General features: G+C 36.5%; 2 protein-coding genes across 2 annotated transcripts in view; one reads left to right on the plus strand and one right to left on the minus strand.

Annotated features, from left to right (window-relative positions):
* LOC147075544 (lysine-specific histone demethylase 1A-like) overlaps nucleotides 1–20,744 on the minus strand; it is a 650,508-nt gene that overhangs the window by 63,649 nt on the left and 566,115 nt on the right. The gene's annotated exons all lie outside the window — the stretch shown is intronic.
* On the plus strand, nucleotides 14,320–19,275 carry Tollo (Toll-like receptor Tollo). Its single transcript, XM_085941825.1, has one exon. The coding sequence runs from the start codon at nucleotides 14,824–14,826 to the stop codon at nucleotides 18,631–18,633; it is 3,810 nt and encodes a 1,269-aa protein (XP_085797951.1). The 5' UTR covers nucleotides 14,320–14,823; the 3' UTR covers nucleotides 18,634–19,275.

The following is a 20,744-nucleotide window of genomic DNA, read 5'->3' on the forward strand; positions in this document are numbered from 1 at the left end:
GGGCGTGTTCATAACAAAAGTAGTCTATGGTTAAGGATTCCTTAACTCTATAGTCAGTATAGTCTATAGTTAAGTCATGCTTTTCGGCAACTTATCCTTAAGATCGAAATCTTGGATTCTGCACGGGGCTCTAAGTAATGTGTTACCTACATAAGTAGGTATCTACAGTTAGTGATGCCAAATTGAAATGGCAATGGCTGTACTAAAACATCACTTTAAAAATAATATATCTCAGTGTATCCCGCATAGGTGAGTTCTCTCATTTTAATAATGTTTCTTTTTTTAGTGTTGTGAATGTCTCATAATTTGTAATTTTCCCTCATGAAAATAATTAGGTTCGAATAAGCTGCATTAGTAAAATTGGGACATTCTGCGGGGAGTAAGTTTAGAGTTCTCGATCCTGTCTTTAACATCTCTTCAAAAACTAAATCGATCTGACGACAATAGTTGCCACTACTTGTAACCAACACTGTTATCTGTTACTGTATATCTACAGTACACACCAAGTAACATTAAGATATTTTGTATTCTGTATTACTAATTTGATGATCTTGAAATATTCGGAAGAATATTATGTAAACATAGCGAGCAGATAGATGGACTTATGTTTCTATAACGACAAAAAGATGATATCTGGAAACAGAATTTCAAACATTGATTATTGAATTAATAGTGGTTGATTGTCATTTATAGCAAAATATTGATCGATTGTTTTAAAATTCCGCCAGTTTTAGAAAACTCTTATACTGTAGGTTATAAAACAGCTAATAACGTTGATAGGGGTGCAATAAAGGTAGCTACAGCTGGTATGGCCACCCTAAATTATGGTTTCAAATTAATTTATTTTATTCCATTCATTAGTAGCCGCAGTTGCCCAAACTTTCGGTGAAAAAATCAAAATTCAACTGTTACCTATACATATTAATTAACCGAAATTAACAGAATGATTACGTGATATGAAAACTATTTATTAATCACAAGAAAATTAACGTATTTTTTTTAATTCCACCATAACGCAAAATGGTTAGTTCCTGTATAAGTATATTATGTTAATTTAAAATGAACCGGAGGTATCTATAAGATAAGCAAGTCATTCCTCTCGACTGTATGAAATAATTTGATTGAATTTTTGTATGAAAATGTATGACACCACCTAGCGAATATTAATCGAAGTCAATGTACACCCTAAGCAAGCAGAACCACAATTACGGGAATCCGAATAATTCCGAATTAACAAACATAACTTAGTTCGGCAGTGAATTTTCAACCTATCTACAGATATTTTGGTAAAAAAAATAACCCGGTTCGCAAAAACGACTCAAAGGAATAGTACAAAACTTAAATCCATTAGAATGTAAATTCAAATTCCATCAAGTACCTTCGGTCGATGGTATTAATATTATTGAAAAAAACTGTTGTGTCGGTTACCTAGCATATAAAATAATTTTCCAGAAATACTGGAAAGAACGCTACGGTTATATAATGGAAAAGTGAAAAACGGTATGATACATCACAAGTTAAGGATACCAGGTGACAAGGTGAACTAAACGCGTACTGCACCTACTTGTCGAAATGTTTCGAAGAAGAATAATTTATGTGTTTCTTGGTTTCAAATGGATGTACCGGAAAGAGTCGACAAAACAGACTCTGATGGACAAAGGTCTAAAACCAGCCTAAAATGATGACGATGAAGTTATACAACACTAATTGATTACCTATCTGTAAAATGATTAGGTACTTCAAAATTAAATCATGAATACACCAATTAGCTAAAACTGAAATAAATAGTAATGATAAAAGTAAATAGATAGGTAAGTAATATGTTGTATACAAATTAAACTATTGGCAAGCTCTGTAAATGCGAATCTCTACCGTAATTCTCTCTAGGCTTACAGCAGCTGCTCTATTCCTATTTGTCGCAAAAAAAAAAAAATCCCAAACAAATAACGTTTGTAGGCAGACACATGCATTTAACATTGAATGAATTGAAATAAATTTATAATAAGTATGAAGCTGATACTTGCTATAATCCAATACTGAATGAAAACATCCACATTACTGATGGTAAAATTATCACTATTAGAGAAATATAACTGTGTGGGTATTTTATAATTTTCGATATGATAATGTAAGACAAGTAATAGGAATTGAAGGATGTCGTACAACACCAAAAATCAGCTTCGTGCAGTTTCAGTTTACAAATTTGAGGTCTTCGAATCGGTCGAACGAATGGCAATACATTCTACAGGAAAGGGTAGGAACAGAGCGTAGTTGTCTATGATATAATCAGTGGTTTGGATTTCTCCGCATTGTACTGTGTTGTGTGTATAACAGCCAGGTAGGTACTCCATTTTCTAGATGCTTACGATTGAAAAGCGCGTAAACAACTCGTCGCTAAGTGAAACAAACGCGCACCGTTGTCACCAATGAAATATAAATAACCAAAAATTTGACCGCAGATAAACTCAGTCACACTTCACTGGGAAAAGTTGTATCGGAAATATATGGCCGTATAATAAAGACCGTCCAACATCTTTGGGTCGTATAGTACCTACTGACATAAAATTTATGTCTAAATAAAACACGGTTTACAGGAAGCCAGCAGCAAACAAATTTTGAAAATAGCCGATATAAGTACTGGATTATTTGTTTTGTTAGGTTAGGTTAGGTTAGGTTTTCATTCTTGAATTGATAAATTTTGCCAAAATCAGCTATGAAAATAAAATTGAATTAATGATCATATTGAATCTAATAAAATTAGAGACCGTGTGACACACGGTGAAATGTTTTACGTATAATTTACATGTAACCCTACTACAGTACCTACTGTCGTTTAGCATCATGGCCTTATTATACCTACTGTTAAAAATATGTTCAGAATTTGAATACGCAATGAAAAAAAAACAATAATTTGTGAATTTATCTAAACTCCTTTAACCCATTCCCCACAGAGCTATGTAGGTAATCATATCCTTATACATTTCCAGACAGATCCTAAAAACTCGCTTAATACCCAAAGATGAGGGCCGTTATTCTCGTAATATGACGGTCGGCTCATCAAATCGAATATGTATGACTTCAGCTGTCAAAATTTGAACCTCGCGACCATAAATTTCTCGGATCGGACGCTCATCAAAGAGGCGGACATCTAACAAGACGGAGGACGGCCGCAATTTTTTTCGCGACACCAAAAGAATTAGGGACACAAAAAGATTTCAAGGACATGAAAGGAATCAATGACACGCGGGATCGAAGGACTAAGAGGACAAAAGAAATATCTCGCATGGACACCGCGTAACACTTCATACAATTATTGTAAGGCAAATCGCACACCGTTGTGACTTATATACTATATTACTAATAAAAATGTACCTTAAAACAGAACAAATAATAAATAGAATTCCGATAGGCAATATACTAATATAGGAAAGTTTGACGCAGGGTTTTGAATGTGTGAGTGTCCTACGAAAATGAACCACGCATTACAGACGTGCAATAGTGTGTGTAATACACCAATATCAAATGAGCGGCAATGCAAAAACCGAGAGCAGTTGTCAGTATTCGACGTATGACGTATTCTTGACACATGTTTAAATTTACCCCGTATTCTTTCTTACTCGAGATCCTTAACAGTTAGGTATTTCAGTTCCCATTATTTCTTAGTTCCATGTACCTTGACTAGGTAATCATAAACAGGGAACAATCTCTATATATATAAAAATCTCGTGTCACGATGTTTGTGGTCGCACTCCTCCGAAATGGCTCAACCGATTTTTATGATTTTTTTTATGTATATTTGTTAGGTATGAGAATAGGTCAACAAGTATATTTCATACCGCTAGGTGATTAGGGTATCTCTATCCAGAAAAAAATTTCTTTTATTTTTTTGACATTTTTTTTTTGTATTTTTTTTTTTATTATTTGGCATCAGAAAATACCTATAACCCCAAATTTTCACCCTCCTACCCCCTCCCTCCCATTTTTTTAATTGCGATTTTATTATTTTTGTATGAACAAATTTAACCGTCGTTCGTATTTCACACACGAAATTATTTATGTTATTGAATGACAGATGGCGCTACGTCCGAGAAGAATTCAAGAAAAGCGTCGCGTCATTTTTACATTTCATTCTGCATATCACAACGTAGTGCGTGCAAAATTTTGTACAATTTATTTTAATTTATCTATTTTTGTGTGCGTGTATTACAGTGCACAATGCCAGCAAGACGCAAGGGGGCCATTTGGGCCGTCGAATGAATAAAGCCACAAACATGCGAAATAGTAGAGCAGAAAGAACAAACGAACAAATCCAACAAGATAACAAAAACGTGCGTGTGAGCATGTCGCAATTGCGTGCATCTCAATCACAAGAGGCACGAGCTGAACGAAATCAACAACGACAATTGGAACGGAGCCAAGCGCGCCGGTTCGTAGTCAACACACGCAGAGCAAATGATTGACAACGCCAACAAGTACATCGAGCATTTACATCCGCTTCATTTCTTCGTCTCGCATTTGAGTACGAGCCAGATATTGAATATTCCGCTCATTCGAAAGTGCTGATTGGTGCTATGGACAAATAATGTCTCCATTGTCATGCGCTCAAATTCAAACATGAGTCAGCCGGGATGTGTTGCACATCAGGAAAAGTGCAACTACCAGAAATTGAGATCCCACCAGAACCATTGAACGGCTTGCTCATCGGCACGGTTCCAGATTCAAACCTGTTCCTGAAGTCCATTCGCACATTCAATTCATGTTTCCAAATGACTTCGTTCGGAGCAACAGAAATAGTTCATAATACTCCGGCAAATGGTCAACAATTCCATTCTACGTTCAAAATCAAGGGCCAGGTATACCACAAAGTAGGCTCATTGCTGCCAATGCCAAACGAACCACATATTATTTTTTTACAAATCTACTTCATGGGCGGTGAGGACATCAATCGTGTGGATGCACGTTGCGGCTACAATAACCTCAATTCGCCTAATGCCAGGCGTATCGTCGGCGAACTGGACGCCCTATTGAATGAGCACAATGAATTATTGAAATTCTTCAAAGCACACATGCACGAATTGCAAAGTGACAATCACGCTATTGTCATCAATCCTGATAAAACATCAGCTGGAGAGCACGTGCGTCGATTCAATGCACCTGTTTTTTATGACATTGCTGGAATCATGGTTGGCGACCGCACATCGACGCGAGAATTCATGATTCTAAGAAGAAACAATAATCTGGAGTTCATCGCTGACACACACCGTTCATACGACGCTCTCCAATATCCGCTAATTTTCTGGTAGGGACAAGACGGATATTGCATAAACATTAAACAACGAGATCCTGTCACAGGTAATTCATTCATTATGAACATCATTACTCATTTTGAATTGAGAAAATGAATGGTTGGTGATTTTTTGTTTTTATCGGCAGTCATCGTCTACAGCGCTCCATTCCTCTTTCTGTCATAGATCCCATCCCCACACACTTACGATGCATTCCTTATTTTTTATTTAACAACCAAAATATTCACTAGAAATAATTTATATGGCAGAACAACGTTTGCCGGGTCAGCAAGTATTTATATATTATTAAATTTTAATACAAATTTTGCATGAGAAATGAATAATTCAAATAAATTAGGTACTATTTATCTATTCTATTTTAATTTCAAGCAACAACCAGTTTATAGTAGGTATTTTACTAACTAATAAGATGGGCAATAGCTAAAATGTTACTGTGTTTTTTTTTTAACTTAATACGAGACTGTGAGAGTAAATTATTCTCCTTTTTTTTCTTTTGACCATGTCCGATCCTAATAGGAGCATATGGGCCTCCACAGAGTGGAGGTTTTTATTGACAGATTTTTGTTTTTTAAGAGAAATGGATGTTTGCTTAACCTACTATGTCCATACTCCAACTCCAACCACAAATTTAAAAACAATGTGTATTTGCCAGGATTCGAACCTGAGACCCACGACATTACATGCCGACGCGTAAGCCTTTCGGTCGTCGTGGGCGATATAAATACATATTTTTATATTATTATAAACGGCGCATGCATGAAACAATCATTATATTGATATTATTTTCATACTATCTATAATATTTCAAATAATCATCGATCTATCCATTAATTTGTAGAAATTATTTAAATATTGTAAAATATATTTGTTGTCTGTTGATTTAATGGTAATTAAATTACTCAAAGATATGTATTATTTCAGTAAGTACCTATATGAAATTGTTCCATCAGTACTTTTCCTTTCCGAATACCTATATGCATGGTTAAGAAATGATAGCTTTCATTTCCCAAATAGTTTGAATAAGTATAATATACTATCCCACGTACATATACACCAATTCAATTAACCCTCCAAACAAACAAAAAAATATGTGTATGAGCACCCGGCCTTAGGTCCCCCGTTAATTTAAAACTCTGAGTCGAAATAAATCTCCAATCGCACAATGGTGGTCGCCGCATTTCGTAATGCTCCGTCTGAGGCGCATGCCCCCCCAATTATCCGCCTATTTATCGATGAATTGCCCAACAAGAGTCACACAATTGGACCGTCTTTGTACCGCACCACTTTGATTCTTCACTCATAAATACGGAACCTAATGACTTCTGTATTCGTTGCCGATACATAACTATTTATATAGGTACCTATGTATTCAATTTTACATTTCTTCAGAATGACAAAGGAATCACCTGGATATTGCTAAATATAACAAAGGCTGTGGTACGTCTGAAGAATTGTGAGAACAAAACATAAGCATTCATTCTGATTTTGACACAATTATTTTTTTCTTCGCATAATACATAATTCATCATCTTCAGCCAGGACCGATGCGTTTGTAGATAAAGGCCTGCCCTATAAATAAACACATTAATATATATATTATCTAACCGTAATTCTTCAAACGAATATTTTCCGACTGTATTTTTTCAATGCATTGGTACCTACTAGCTTTTCACTCCCTCGAAGCTCAAAAGCCACATCTGCACTTAACTCATGTTAACATTCGCAAGTGGCATGGTTTCCAATCATTAAGTATATTATTATTATATTATTAATGCCTAATAGAAATGTACCTACCTACCTACCTAACCAGAATCAAAACTCTTCAAATCAAACATCCTGATGGAAGAGTTACACCCACAGGACAAATTAATAAATAAAAATGTAAAAAACATCGCCATGGACCAAGTTTTGAAGCAGGGTATTTTATGACGGTCATGCCAGAAAACCCAAGTAGGTATAACAAAGCGTGACGACTGCCGTCAATATTGAAAGCACGTTACATTTACGCGACATACCTACTTGAATGTATATTATTATCATACAGACGTTCCTAACTATTGTTCCATGTTTGGTAAGTAGTAGGTACATAATATATTCTTAGGTACTTATAAGATTTTTTAAATCTAACTAAAATGGCAGGTTGATTTAATAATTTGTAATGGTCACTAGGTATATGTATAAGTACCTACTTATGTTTAATAATTAATTACCGATGTTTATTTTTTCATACTGAATGAAAATTGGTCAGAGCCGGGATTCATGTGCCGTTTTTTAATGTGTTTGGTTTTAACCCAGAGAATGAACCTAATGGGTTTAGACTTTAGCATGTGCACATCGGAGTGTCGTGCCAATGAAAAAACTGTTGATTTTACACTACTTAGGTATTACGTTTCAAAATATAGTTAAAATACCTACCTCTCTATAAAATATGTACTTCTGTCCTCTCTCCTCTCGGCTTGTCAGTACGTAACTATAGATGTTACACAGTTACAGAAAATGGTAGGAACGGTTTGATTAAACATTAGTACATCATAAGCTTAACAATATTACGAAATGTGTACACGTATTTACCGACGTATACGATACATCTGCGTACATACATATCAACTTACCTGGACGTTGCAATTTTAGAGTAAACAGCAGGTGTGTTTTGATAGGATACGGTTTCTCTCTCAAATTTACTCAAGGGTTGAAAATTTTGCAGAATGGCCATTGAAAAGATAACACTACACTCTCGATTTCTATTCTGAGACCTATAAAAATAGCAAAGGTGTAAATGACACTCAAAAATCGGTCACACTGTTCCTACCTATACCTGAAACCACCAACATCCATCTATCATGATCCTACCATTCCTATCAAACGACATCAGCAATCATAGGTATATAGGTACCAGTTTACTTTCACAGTGAACATAAATAAAATATATACTTACAAACATAATATACCTACCTACATAATACCTATATAGTTTTGTGCACTAACATACGAATAATAATAATAGGTAAGTATACCTAATTAATACACACAAAATAAAACCAAATTTAAAATAGATATGTACTTTGTACTTACCTTATTACTTAATACAAATAATTAAAAAAACTTTAGGGGACGATTTCGTTCACTTCAAGCCACTGTGAAGTGTCAACGTATCTATGTATGTTTGCTGTTTTTTGTATTAGTTAATTTTGTTTTTCTAAGCGGATGATATGGGTCCAATTCCTTTATTCAATTATGGAATTATGCGAACCTGTAGAATGTAGATATATTTTATGTTATATAATAAAAAATATTTATTCTGCGATATTGTAATGATAATATCATAGATTAAAAAATATAAGATAACATATATTTTAATCGTTAGGACCACCCGTGTGACCAGCGAAGATAAGGAATGTTTACAACAGGAAACATCCTAATATGGATTCACTTTCACCATAATATAAACTTCATAATAGTAGACACATACCTACTACTTACTCATAAACCCATTCTATTGGTGAGTTAAGTGCGGATGATAATAAAAGCCATCGGTAAGTTATTAAGTAGGTACAAGAATTACAACAAACAATATTCCTAGGACCTAGACTGGCAACAGTGAGTGTCATAAATAAACACATGCATATTGTCACATGGTTGCAGTACAGACATACCACTCCGTCACTAAATACATACAGTACCTACCTATCTAGGCTACCTACTTATATCAATAGACATATAATATAGGTAATATTATGGCTTCAATTTTCACTTTTCAGTACTCCGATAAAGATATCTAGAGAAGTTGACTAAAGTAATGCTAACAGTTAAAAAACGGTGGGGCTTAACAATAGCCGCAACCGCAAATGGTACCAACCTACGTAAAATATCATGCCGACAAGTTGAATGTTGACAACCTATTTTGCGAGTCTTAGCGATAGCGCTCACAGAACGCGTCGAGCGGGCGAAGTCGGCGAATGCAGTGTTTATTCATAACCATAATCACACGTCTCTTCCCGCGCATTACCCTTCACCTATGTAATATGCGGCCCAAGCAGCACAAAATAAATATTATTACAGCGCCTCTCATAACAAAGCAATAAAAATATTATATTATTTCGGGGCTTGTAATTAAAATTTACGACGACATTATTCAACCAGCGATAAACTGAACACGCAATAATATTAAACAATGATTCTCTGTTATTAAATAATTGCTTATCGCCCGTCCATCGACAACGCCTCGAGCAGCGTAATTTTGGTAGCCGTGTTCAATGAATGGACTCCATTGTATTTTCTTTCATTCGTATCGCCGAGAAGCGGTGATTCGCGAAAAAACGATGATTCATGCGGCGTGCGCGTATAATGCGTCGTGAAATCCAGTGGGCGCTGGCGTATTTGATTACGTTGTATTTTCGTTGATTTACGCGCCACTTGTAGAAATTTTGCGCGAGCGCCGCACTCGCTGCGTCAATGGGCTTTATGCCTTAAGGGCTTGCGCAGAGAGAGAGCGGTCAGGCGGTCTGCGTTCCGCGTTCGGAGTTCTGCGTTCTTTGTACTGTATGGACTTCATACTGTATGGGTACACAGCCGGCGGTCAGACCGCGCCGGTCAATTGGAACGCTAGCGTTCTAGAGTTCTATTCCCGGAATTACAAAGAACGCCGTACCTCCCGTCCAGTCCCGTCATAGGAATTTGAGCAGTCACACAACATAGAGCGAAACCACACGGGGGAGTGAGTACGCAACAGCGGTGCTTTCTCACTTCCACTCGCAGTCGGAATATAGCGGTCTCGCATTATGCAGCGCCTGTGTCACTACAACGTTTGTAAACAAATGGAACGCTTATTGTTGACCGCCACCTGTCTGCTGTCCCTGAACGCTAGCGGTCAACGGTCGGTTGAACGCAGAACTCCGACCGCTCTCTGTCTGCGCAAGCCCTAAAATGTTTCGAATTTGCTAACAGTAGCAAAATTGATCATCCAGTAAAAGAAATACGGCTAAAAATTGTATCGAAGGTTTGGTCAGTATATCTCAAATTACGGCAATATAAACAGTAGCATAAAGTGTATTTTAATAAAATTACAAGACTAGATTGCCAGTAGACCAGTCTGGAGTCACTCTGTGTTTTTGATTCTTGTGTTGTCGACAAGCTGCCACCATACGAATATAATCTATTTTAGAGTTTCAACATAGGCAGGTATATTTAAATAAATATAACTGAAAATATTATTTCAAACATTGATTTAAAAAAAGGATAATTATATATACTTAGCTGGGTTGATGCCTTCTACAAATTCAAAATTTAAAACTATAATTACCTAGTAAGCTGTCTGCAACAGATAACATGACTCCGCGAACAAATTCTAAGAAATATAATCTATAAAATATAAGTGATATGATTATCAGCCCCACACTATCTATATCTATAAACATAATAATACTATACCCATCCCCTCATTTCTTGCAAATATCCGTTTTCGAGTAGGTACATTAAATTACTGTTAGGTATATCCGCTTAGCAATAGCAATCGTTAAAAATATATCTACGTCTCGAATTGCAAGTAAATTAACATAATTACTACTTACCTATTTCAAACAAACCAAAATACCTACAAGCAGGTAATTTGGCATAGGTGTGAAAAGAGTCTAGGTGTGGCGAAGCAGAAAATATTATGATAATAATCAATTGTATGTACGTACCTAACAGACTAAGTAAGTATAGAGAATATAACAAAATAAACTGTTTGGGTAGGTACCTATTATAGAATAGACATTAGTATCTAACAATGAAATACGTACAGGAAATAATATTGTATATACCTATAAATTTAAGGAGATAGGCATTTCCTTTTAGTAGGTAAGAGGTAAGAAATTGATAGAAACGATAACATCAAAATTGCCACAATTGTAGGTTTGATGTACCTATTGACTCTGTAATTTGGCAGAACAAGAAGGAAATGCTAAGAGGCAGATTCGAAGAAGAGACAACTTGTTATTTACATAGTAGGTATCTACCCATAGATCAAATTCTTTGATAGGTATCGTCTTATGCCCGTTTCAGCCGGGACACCGATGTCGCGCTCGTATATAATAAGGAGGCCTGTGTATTCGAATAAAGGGGCCTTTGTATTATGTTTTTGAACTCCCCAGAGCTAACGAGTCAACGCGTGTCCGGTACACTTTTCCGTCGGCCGCTACATTTTCAAGCCGCCGATACACATGTTTTTATTACCGCAGCCAGTTTTATGTTCTAATTTAGAACGCGAAATTATGCGCTGACTCATTGGCTCTGGGGCGTTCATAAACATAATACAAAGCCCGTTTATTCGAATACAAAGGTCTCCTATATTATATCGAGCGCTACGCCGGTGTCCCGTCTAAAACGGGCCTTACCGCGTTTAAAATAAAATTGTCAATAAATGGAGAGATCAATAGGTTATAATAATTGAAAGAATATTAATTATCTTACATCATATATGAAAATAGACGAACAAACAGAATAATGGTTTCAGTTTCTTAAATGAGAAAAGCTATACTCGAACAATATCTTGGCTACGTGTTAAAACTGTGAACTAACAAGCTCCTCCCATTTAGTCGACAACAGCGCCTTCCGGCTTTTGCCTAAATCTTCATGCTGGAGAGTAGTTATGTACACCAATATTCAAAAAGTTAGTGTCTGTCATAACAATTGCACATTTAAAGTAGGTACTGAATGCCTAACTATTGTGAGAATAGAATATAAAAATATAGAAAATAGATTGCCTTCTGGGTGTGGTTGTAAAATGGACTGATTCTCGGGCGTGGAGATATATGGGTTAAAAGCTTACACGGGTTACAAATATTATGCTTCTTTGAACATCTGTCTATATCTGCACTAAAATTTTCCCCGTAGGTACCTAAACACGACGCGAATTCAATATTGGTAATATTTGGGAATATACAGGGGGGTTATATAGAAATTAGTTTCGTTTAATGGCCTGCCGCTCATTAAGACATAAACCAAAAATGACATCCAAGTTTTATATACTTATTTAAGTATCTATGGCGACTGGATGTCGCATTTTTAACTTACTGATGGTTTGGTGTGGCATTTACGATCCGATTAGAAGCGAAAATAGTAATTAATATTACTTTTTAAATACGACGTAGGTAGGTAGTATACCTAATTTGACTTAAAAAAATAATATCAGAATTCTGCAATATAAATTACGAAAAAAAATAATATTATAAGTAAATACTTACCTAAATCTCTGAAATTATTTTTGATGAATAATTGTATCTACCTTGTACCTACCTACGTACCCAACCACTCCATAATATATAATATCAGATAATGAACATTTAAATATTATTAAGTATTATTGACAATACTACTATATAATATAGAGAAATATTATAATTAAATTATAATATAAGCGTGCAATAGTCGTATAATGGAGAAAAAATATATAAGCTGTAATATTGCCGGGTTTGTTTCCTAACTGGGTGTTGAAGTCTCCGCGCGCATACGAAGGCCTCTAGCGGCGGACGCCGGTACACGATTTCTTTAGAGGTGCAATTTATTTATTTATAATAATATTATCTTATAGGACCTACGGCAAACCATAGGAAAAGTAAAAAGTTATTTGTGAAAATATTCGCAACACGTCAATCATGTGTGTTTTAGGATTGGTATGCAGGTAGATGAAGGCATAACCTAATACTTCATAACATTACCTATTTTATCTGTTTCTTTGTGCAATCGATGGGACAGCGAGATAAAAAAGAATGTTTAAAATGAAAACATACATACCTTTTTAAGATTAGGATATTATCCACTGTTAACATGTAAGTATAAAATAAATTGAAGACTGTGGTTGTAGGTGCTTAATCATAATACCTATACCTATTGATATAGAATAGGTACCTCATTATTTTCGGTAGATAGGTGGGTACTGGGTACCTACCTATATACACCGAAATGTTTTAATGCAACTAGATCCAATACACATGGAATAGAAATATTTACCTTAATTATTGGTAGATCCAATTTAATTTCTTTACTAAGCTTTCATAATTGAAGTCCTAACTAGAAGCAAATCCAACAGTGTCCAAAACCATCAAGAGCAGATCTTCAGTTGTGATGGTTGTTATTTTTTTTTCTCTATGATTAATTTATATAATAGAAGGATTAATATAATTTCAACTAGTGAAGTGAAAAAAAATATACATAAGTACATACTTTGTCAATCTTACAAATTACGTAGACATTCATTTTTAAGTTCAGACGTTAGCTGAAATATTAAATAAATTATATTTTAGTGTTTATTTTATATCATACAGTAAAAAATATTGATATTTTTTTATAAAAATAGAAGAGATACCCACTTATCTAGGTATATTGTAAAAGTTTTTATTGTTATCCGAAAAACATTAATGTGTTCAGAGCAAGAATACTGTTGTATTACTTGAATTATTGTGTTATGATTTTTACTGTGATTGAATTAGTTTGAATTGGAGTGTAAAAGGTACTAACTTTTCATAGTATTGTTAGAGAAGAATACAATTTAATACCAAATAAAAATGTGTAAGTATGTTACATTTAATATAGATGATTAAATAGGTAGGTTCATACGCGAACACGGCTGATAGATACCGGCAATTCCTAAAACCAAAGAACGATTCAAGATAAAGATAAATTTCTTATTATAAAATTATCGGCTGGTTGGGACGATATATTTTTTTCGTATAGGCTGAACGAAGTTATACTATCGGACGCCATCGAGCGCTGCGGAGAGAGCGAATTATCTCGCCTCATCCCGCTCCCTCGCGCGGAAGTCTCCGGCCCGCGGACGAGCGAACGCTAACGAGAGGCTAAACGTCAAGCCGAACACAAAAAGCGGCGCGAGTATGGATGCTTTTTAACTTTTTTTCTTCGGGCAGCGGCGGTGCTGAGGCGGGGTACTTGGGACCTTTCGGGACGAGGGCCTCGTTGGCTCGCTTACCTGTCGGGGCCGCGGTGGCCTTGCGCGACCGACCCGCCTCGCAAACAGTACGAGAGCAAACAGCGAGCTGGTCGGACGCGTGTTGTGCGAAACGAAACCAATCTGCCCGTGCGCAAGTCGAAAGTATCGACCGTCGAACGCGATCTCGCCGACCCGATCTCTCGCGCGCTTCTCTCCCGGCGGACGAGAGTTCGCATTGCGGCTGCGCGCTCATTTCCGGCAGCAGCAACCGATAACAGTGTATTTCAAAAATGATAATTGTGAAATTCTCAAAAAACCGACGTGAATCTAAGTGTACTGTCAAGTGACAGTGTGTTTATTGGTGAGTCGCCGACGGTAACTATTTATGTCGCGGTGACATGGTGTCGAAACGGTGGACGGCCAATGATGCCGTCTCGTTGTGATCTGTTTGTAAATAGTTCCGGGACTATAATGTAAAAGTCGATGATTTCCTTACTAATTTTTGGAGTACAGTGACAGTAACGTATAAGTGAACTGAACCGTATTTTAACGGAGTGCAAGTCGCGAGTGAGAGTGACCGCCGATGTTGAAATGCATTACGGCGCAGCCTTGTGGGCTGGGATGCTTCTCCTGGGAGCTATCCTGGGCGTGCTGCCGGCGTCTCTCAGTCAAGTGCCGAGGTACCAGGCACCTGATGAGTGCCGCTGGATCTCCGCAGGCGGCGACGGGAGCGAGGCGGCGGACGCCTCTCTGCCGGACGTGGCCCTTCTCTGCCGCCTGCGCACCATCAATAGCGAACTGGAAAACACCAATTTCAGCGTCATCCAGCCGCACCATACGGTTCGGCTCAGACTGGAGTGCAGCGATGCGCTCTTCTTCCAGAGCTCTCTGAACACGGACAGCTTTCGGCCGTTGGTCGAACTCAAGGAGCTCTCCATAGAATACTGTAAGATAGGTAATCTTTCGGATGGAGCCTTTCGAGGTCTGAGAGATTTGCGCAATCTGACTGTGCGCACGCACAACACCGACTGGTCAGCGATGTCTTTGGACATTTCTCCTAACGCGTTCTCACGAGAACTTGCGAATCTAGAGAGATTGGATTTAAGTGAAAACAATATGTGGGGACTACCCGACGGTGTGTTATGTCCGCTCAGGAATCTCGAATATTTGAACTTGACTAAAAACAGAATTAGAGACGTGTCAAACTTTAGGTTTTCTGCCGGTGACCGGCACCCTGATAGTGAATGCGGTGAAAACATTATCGTAATGGACTTATCAAAAAACAATATGGAAAGTTTACCCTCGGGAGTGTTTTCTGGCTTGACCAGACTGCAGAAAATATATCTGCAAGGCAATGGGTTATCCGCTTTGGCGGACCGCGCTTTGGAAGGTCTGTCGTCTCTCACCACTATCAGACTGTCAGATAACAAACTGAGAAGTTTGCCTCCCGAACTGTTTGCGGACACTCGAGACGTGAAAGAAGTGTATTTCAATAATAACTCTATAAACGTATTAGCACCCGGACTCTTCAGCGAATTAACTCAGCTCTTAGTGTTGGATCTGTCTCAGAATGAATTAACCGCTGACTGGATAAATACGGCGACCTTTGCGGGCCTTGTGAGATTGGTAGTATTGGACCTCTCAAATAATAAGATCGCTAAATTGGAATCCTCGGTATTCAGAGATTTGTATAGTTTACAAATTTTACGGCTGCAGGACAATTTTATAGAAAACATTCCAGAAAACGCTTTTAGCGCGCTTTACAATCTTCACACGCTAATAATGTCAAACAACAGTCTGACTTCTATTGAAAGTTTCACGTTCGACGGACTGTTCGTGCTTTCGCTGCTATCCATAGACAATAACCAAATATCGACAATACACCCCGAAGCTTTGAAAAATTGCTCTAGTCTTCAAGATTTACACCTCAATGGCAATAAACTATTAGAAGTTCCAACGGTGCTAAAAGATGTCCCAATGCTGAAAACGCTTGATCTTGGAGAAAATCATATCAATAATATAGAAAATTCGTCATTTAGTATGATGCAACAAATGTATGGATTAAGACTGACGGAAAATAATATCAGGAATATAACTAAAGGTTTATTTGATAAAATGACAGCACTAAAAATATTAAATTTATCGAAAAATAAAATACAAGTCATCCAACCTGGAGCGTTTAACGCGAATTCAAATTTGAGGGCTATCCGACTAGATGGAAATTACTTGAGCAAAATCAGTGGACTTTTTGAAAAATTACCAAGTCTCGTCTGGTTGAATATTTCGGGAAATCAGTTGGAAGTTTTCGACTATGCTCAGATTCCATCTGGATTGCAATGGCTTGACATTCACGCCAATAAGATTGCGGAACTAGGAAACTATTTCGAAATAGAATCTCAACTGTCACTGAGCACATTTGATGCCAGCGCAAATAAACTGACTGAAATAACCGGCAGTGCCATTCCGAACTCTGTTGAAATGTTGTACCTAAACGATAATTTAATATCAAAAGTTCAATCATACACGTTTTTCAAAAAACCAAATTTGACTAGAGTCGATTTATTTGGAAATAATATTACAAGTCTCGATCCGAACTCGTTGAGAATATCAGCTGTGCCACAAGATAAAGCAATTCCGGAATTTTTCATTGGAGGAAATCCACTGGAATGCGATTGCACTATGGATTGGTTGCAAAAAGTAAACGCGGGCAATCGAGCAAGAACTCAGCCGAAACTTATGGATTTGGATAGTATTGATTGCAAGCTTCTTTATAACAGAGGTAATTCGTACGTTCCTTTATTAGAAGCTGCACCGTACCAGTTTTTATGCAAGTATGATTTTCACTGTTTTGCACTGTGTCATTGTTGTGATTTCGACGCATGTGACTGCGAAATGACTTGTCCAACCAATTGCACTTGTTACCATGATCAATCTTGGTCAGCAAATGTTGTGGATTGCTCCTCATCTGGATACGTTGATCGTTTGCCTGACAGAATACCAATGGATTCAACACAACTCTACTTAGATGGAAATGACATAAAAGCCGTACCGAGTCATGCGTTTATAGGAAGAAAAAGACTGAAAGTTCTATTCCTAAATGCTTCCAATATTGAAGTGATTCACAACAGAACATTCAATGGACTGAAAGAGTTAGAAGTATTACATCTTGATCATAACAGATTAAATTATTTGGCCGGTCACGAGTTCGAAGGCTTGGAGAATTTGCACGAACTTTACATTCAACATAATAGAATATCAGCTATCGGAAACGAAACATTCACCCATATGCACAGGTTGAGAGTACTGCATATGGACCACAATAGACTGACAGTTTTCTCTATGTGGTACCTGAGACCGGCTCTCAATGAAATAACTATGGCGTCGAATCCGTGGTCTTGTGATTGTGAATTCTCGGAGAAATTCAGAGAGTGGGCCAAACGAGTGAATTCTGTGAAAGACGTTTCCCGGATCAGATGTGTATTCGCTAACAATAACACAGAATTAGACTTTTACACTGAAGAAATTTTCACGGACAACCCTGAAAATGGTTTTTACGTTATGTACGAAAACATAACGGCTTGTACCGGCTTACAAAATATAAACAATAGCATAAACGGAAATCTGACAGCTACGAAGACTATTATACATAGACAAGCGATACATGATTATATCCCATTACTGATGGCGACAGCTGGATCATTTTTACTTGTCGTTTTCTTTACTCTGATGATTTTTATATTCAGACAAGAAATGAGAGTTTGGTTTCATTCGAAATTCGGAATAAGATTGTTTTACCGACCATCGGATCTAGACAGTGACGATAGAGAAAAATTATTCGATGCTTTCGTCAGTTACAGTTCGAAAGACGAAGCTTTCGTGGCGGATGAATTAGCACCCGCACTGGAACAAGGCGATCCTCAATACAAACTGTGCCTTCATTATAGAGACTTCCCCGTCGGAGCTTTTATAGCTGACACAATAGTGCAAGCCGTTGAATCAAGTCGACGAACAATAATGGTGCTAAGTGAAAACTTCATAAAGTCTGAGTGGTGTAGATTCGAATTTAAATCAGCGCACCACCAAGTGTTGCGAGACAGGCGGAGGAGGCTTATTGTGGTCCTTCTCGGTGAAGTCCCGCAGAAAGACCTCGACCCAGACATAAGACTTTATCTTAAAACGAATACTTATCTGCAGTGGGGTGATAAGTTGTTTTGGGAGAAGTTACGGTTCGCGCTGCCTGATGTTCCGAATAATAGGCGACGAGGGGCCGCTTCTGGGTTAGGACCAGGAGCGACTCCTCTCAGGAGACCTCACCGGCAGCAGCATTCGAGAAACCACACGGCCAACAGAGGGGGTCCTCCTCCTTTGGGGCCACCGAGGACCGTCTCCATACATATTTGACTGAACACTCCATAGACTGTTAGTTCTCTAGTGCAACGACTATAATATTTATAAAAACAAGTGTTTCGAACGAAAAGGTCGATTTTTGTAAAGTTCTGTAAAGGTTAGTGTTAGTGACAGAATTTGGATTTTCCGAATAGACGAAAGTTAAAATTAACGAGTACTCATATGCCTAATTTAAAAATGAAATGTGATATTCCCTAGCCTGCATATAAAAAGATATGTATCAAGTCATTACCTACGAAAGCACGATTATGTGTAATATTTCGAGTGAATCGATTGTGTATGTATGTAAATAAATCTTCGTTATGGATAAAACGAAATCTGTGTACATAAATGAATGTGTAAATAGAAAAAAAATATGTATAGTGCAATGTTTCCATAATACTACTTATTTAACAACCTGTAGAACATACGGTGAATTGAATGTCAGAGCATAACTATTTTTTTATAATACTCTTTACTGTAGGTGAGCGATTTTTGAAACATGTATTATTATTTTATTATTATGACGATTGAAATGAAGCTGAAATTGTTTTTACTGTGATATTTGTCTTCGATAAAAAGTTACATGTCTTTTTTTACATAAATTGTATTTTTAAAGTCACAAATTCGATTCACATAATATGTATACGAATAAATTTGTATAAAATATAATGCTGTCTATAATTTCAAATACTATAAAAGTCTAAAACAACCCTTCACAATATGAAAATATTTCAAGCGAAATATTCCTTCACAGTCAATACGAATCCAGTTGGAATCAGACAACCTGGATAAGAAAAAATAAATTAGTAGGTACCTCCGTTTTTTGAAAGCGTGAGAGCACAATAATTAAACGACAAACCACAAAACCGTGCGATGATTTGTAGCCCAACCACACAAGTAAAAACTATAAAAAATCAACACACTTTTCAATGTAGCACACAATATGAGGTTACTGCATATTATTTAAGTAGGTACATACCTACTGCAAAATAAGGATAACATTTTTTTCGACATGTTCCTCACTTCGACTTGGTATTCTGCTGTATTATTAAAATTACTGTTTACTTTTACCTGTAGATATACTATACATATTATTTATTAATCATACACAAAATAAAATATGATACAATCAAAATTATTTCGAAATAATAAATAAGTATTTAATAAAGTAAAATATCAAAATGATAGGTATACTTATAACATATTATACCTACTTGAAAATGAAGTCACCGTAAAATCTTGGTGAAAACACATTACCTATATTGATTTTAATAGGAATGTATATTGTAAACGTAAACAGTACTTTACTAAATAAAAAGAAGATGACATACCAAATAATAATACGCTGTCACTTTGGATTTCAGAAATACCAATAAAAATTAATACAAATTGTTGTAAGATAACATGAAAAAAAAATTTGAGATAATGTACCTAGGAACTAAATTTCATTATTCAAATACTGAATAATGCACGATTAAATTTGATAGGTATGCGATTAGTCGATAAAATGCATCGAATCGATCATATTATATGGCATATAAGCAATATCAAATACATAATAACAGTATTATTAGGTATTTACTTTAAATTGGAATCTAACAAGAATATTTAGTTCGAAGCTTAATAAAAGTTTTTAATTATCCAAATTTACGTTCAAGCCTAGGTAATCAATAATTGGCATTATTCATCAAATAAATAAGTGGGTGAGAAATTATTTTACGTAAATCATTCTACAACTACAATGGCACCGGTATGGCAAAAATGAATCGCAGTTGTTTTTTGTTATACTGTTTGCTAACACTGAAACAGGAATTGTAGCAAACGGTAACAATGACACTACGAATCGCCTTTGCAGTAGCTTGGTACCTACTGCAACGCTAATGAAGAATTTTTAGTTTTGCACGTTAATATATGCATTTTTAAAACGATTTAATACCCACTTAGCAATCAATGAAAGTAAATATGCATACGCATATAATATATAATAAAAAAAATTGTTATGGGCTAAGGGCCAAAACACACTCCGCTGCAAATCAACGCAGCTGCCGTACCACAATGCAGATCTTGCATGATTACAAATGTATCCAATAAGATGGCACCGCAGTCTGCATAGTTAGAAAAAA

Source organism: Rhyacophila brunnea, unplaced genomic scaffold, assembly GCF_057557595.1.
Source record: "Rhyacophila brunnea isolate RB1 unplaced genomic scaffold, BYU_Rbru_1.0 scaffold_14, whole genome shotgun sequence".
NCBI lineage: Eukaryota > Metazoa > Arthropoda > Insecta > Trichoptera > Rhyacophilidae > Rhyacophila > Rhyacophila brunnea.

Coding starts and splice junctions, on each gene's coding strand:
- Tollo (XM_085941825.1), top strand. CDS start 14,824: ATGCATTACGGCGCAGCCTTGTGGGCTGGGATGCTTCTCCTGGGAGCT.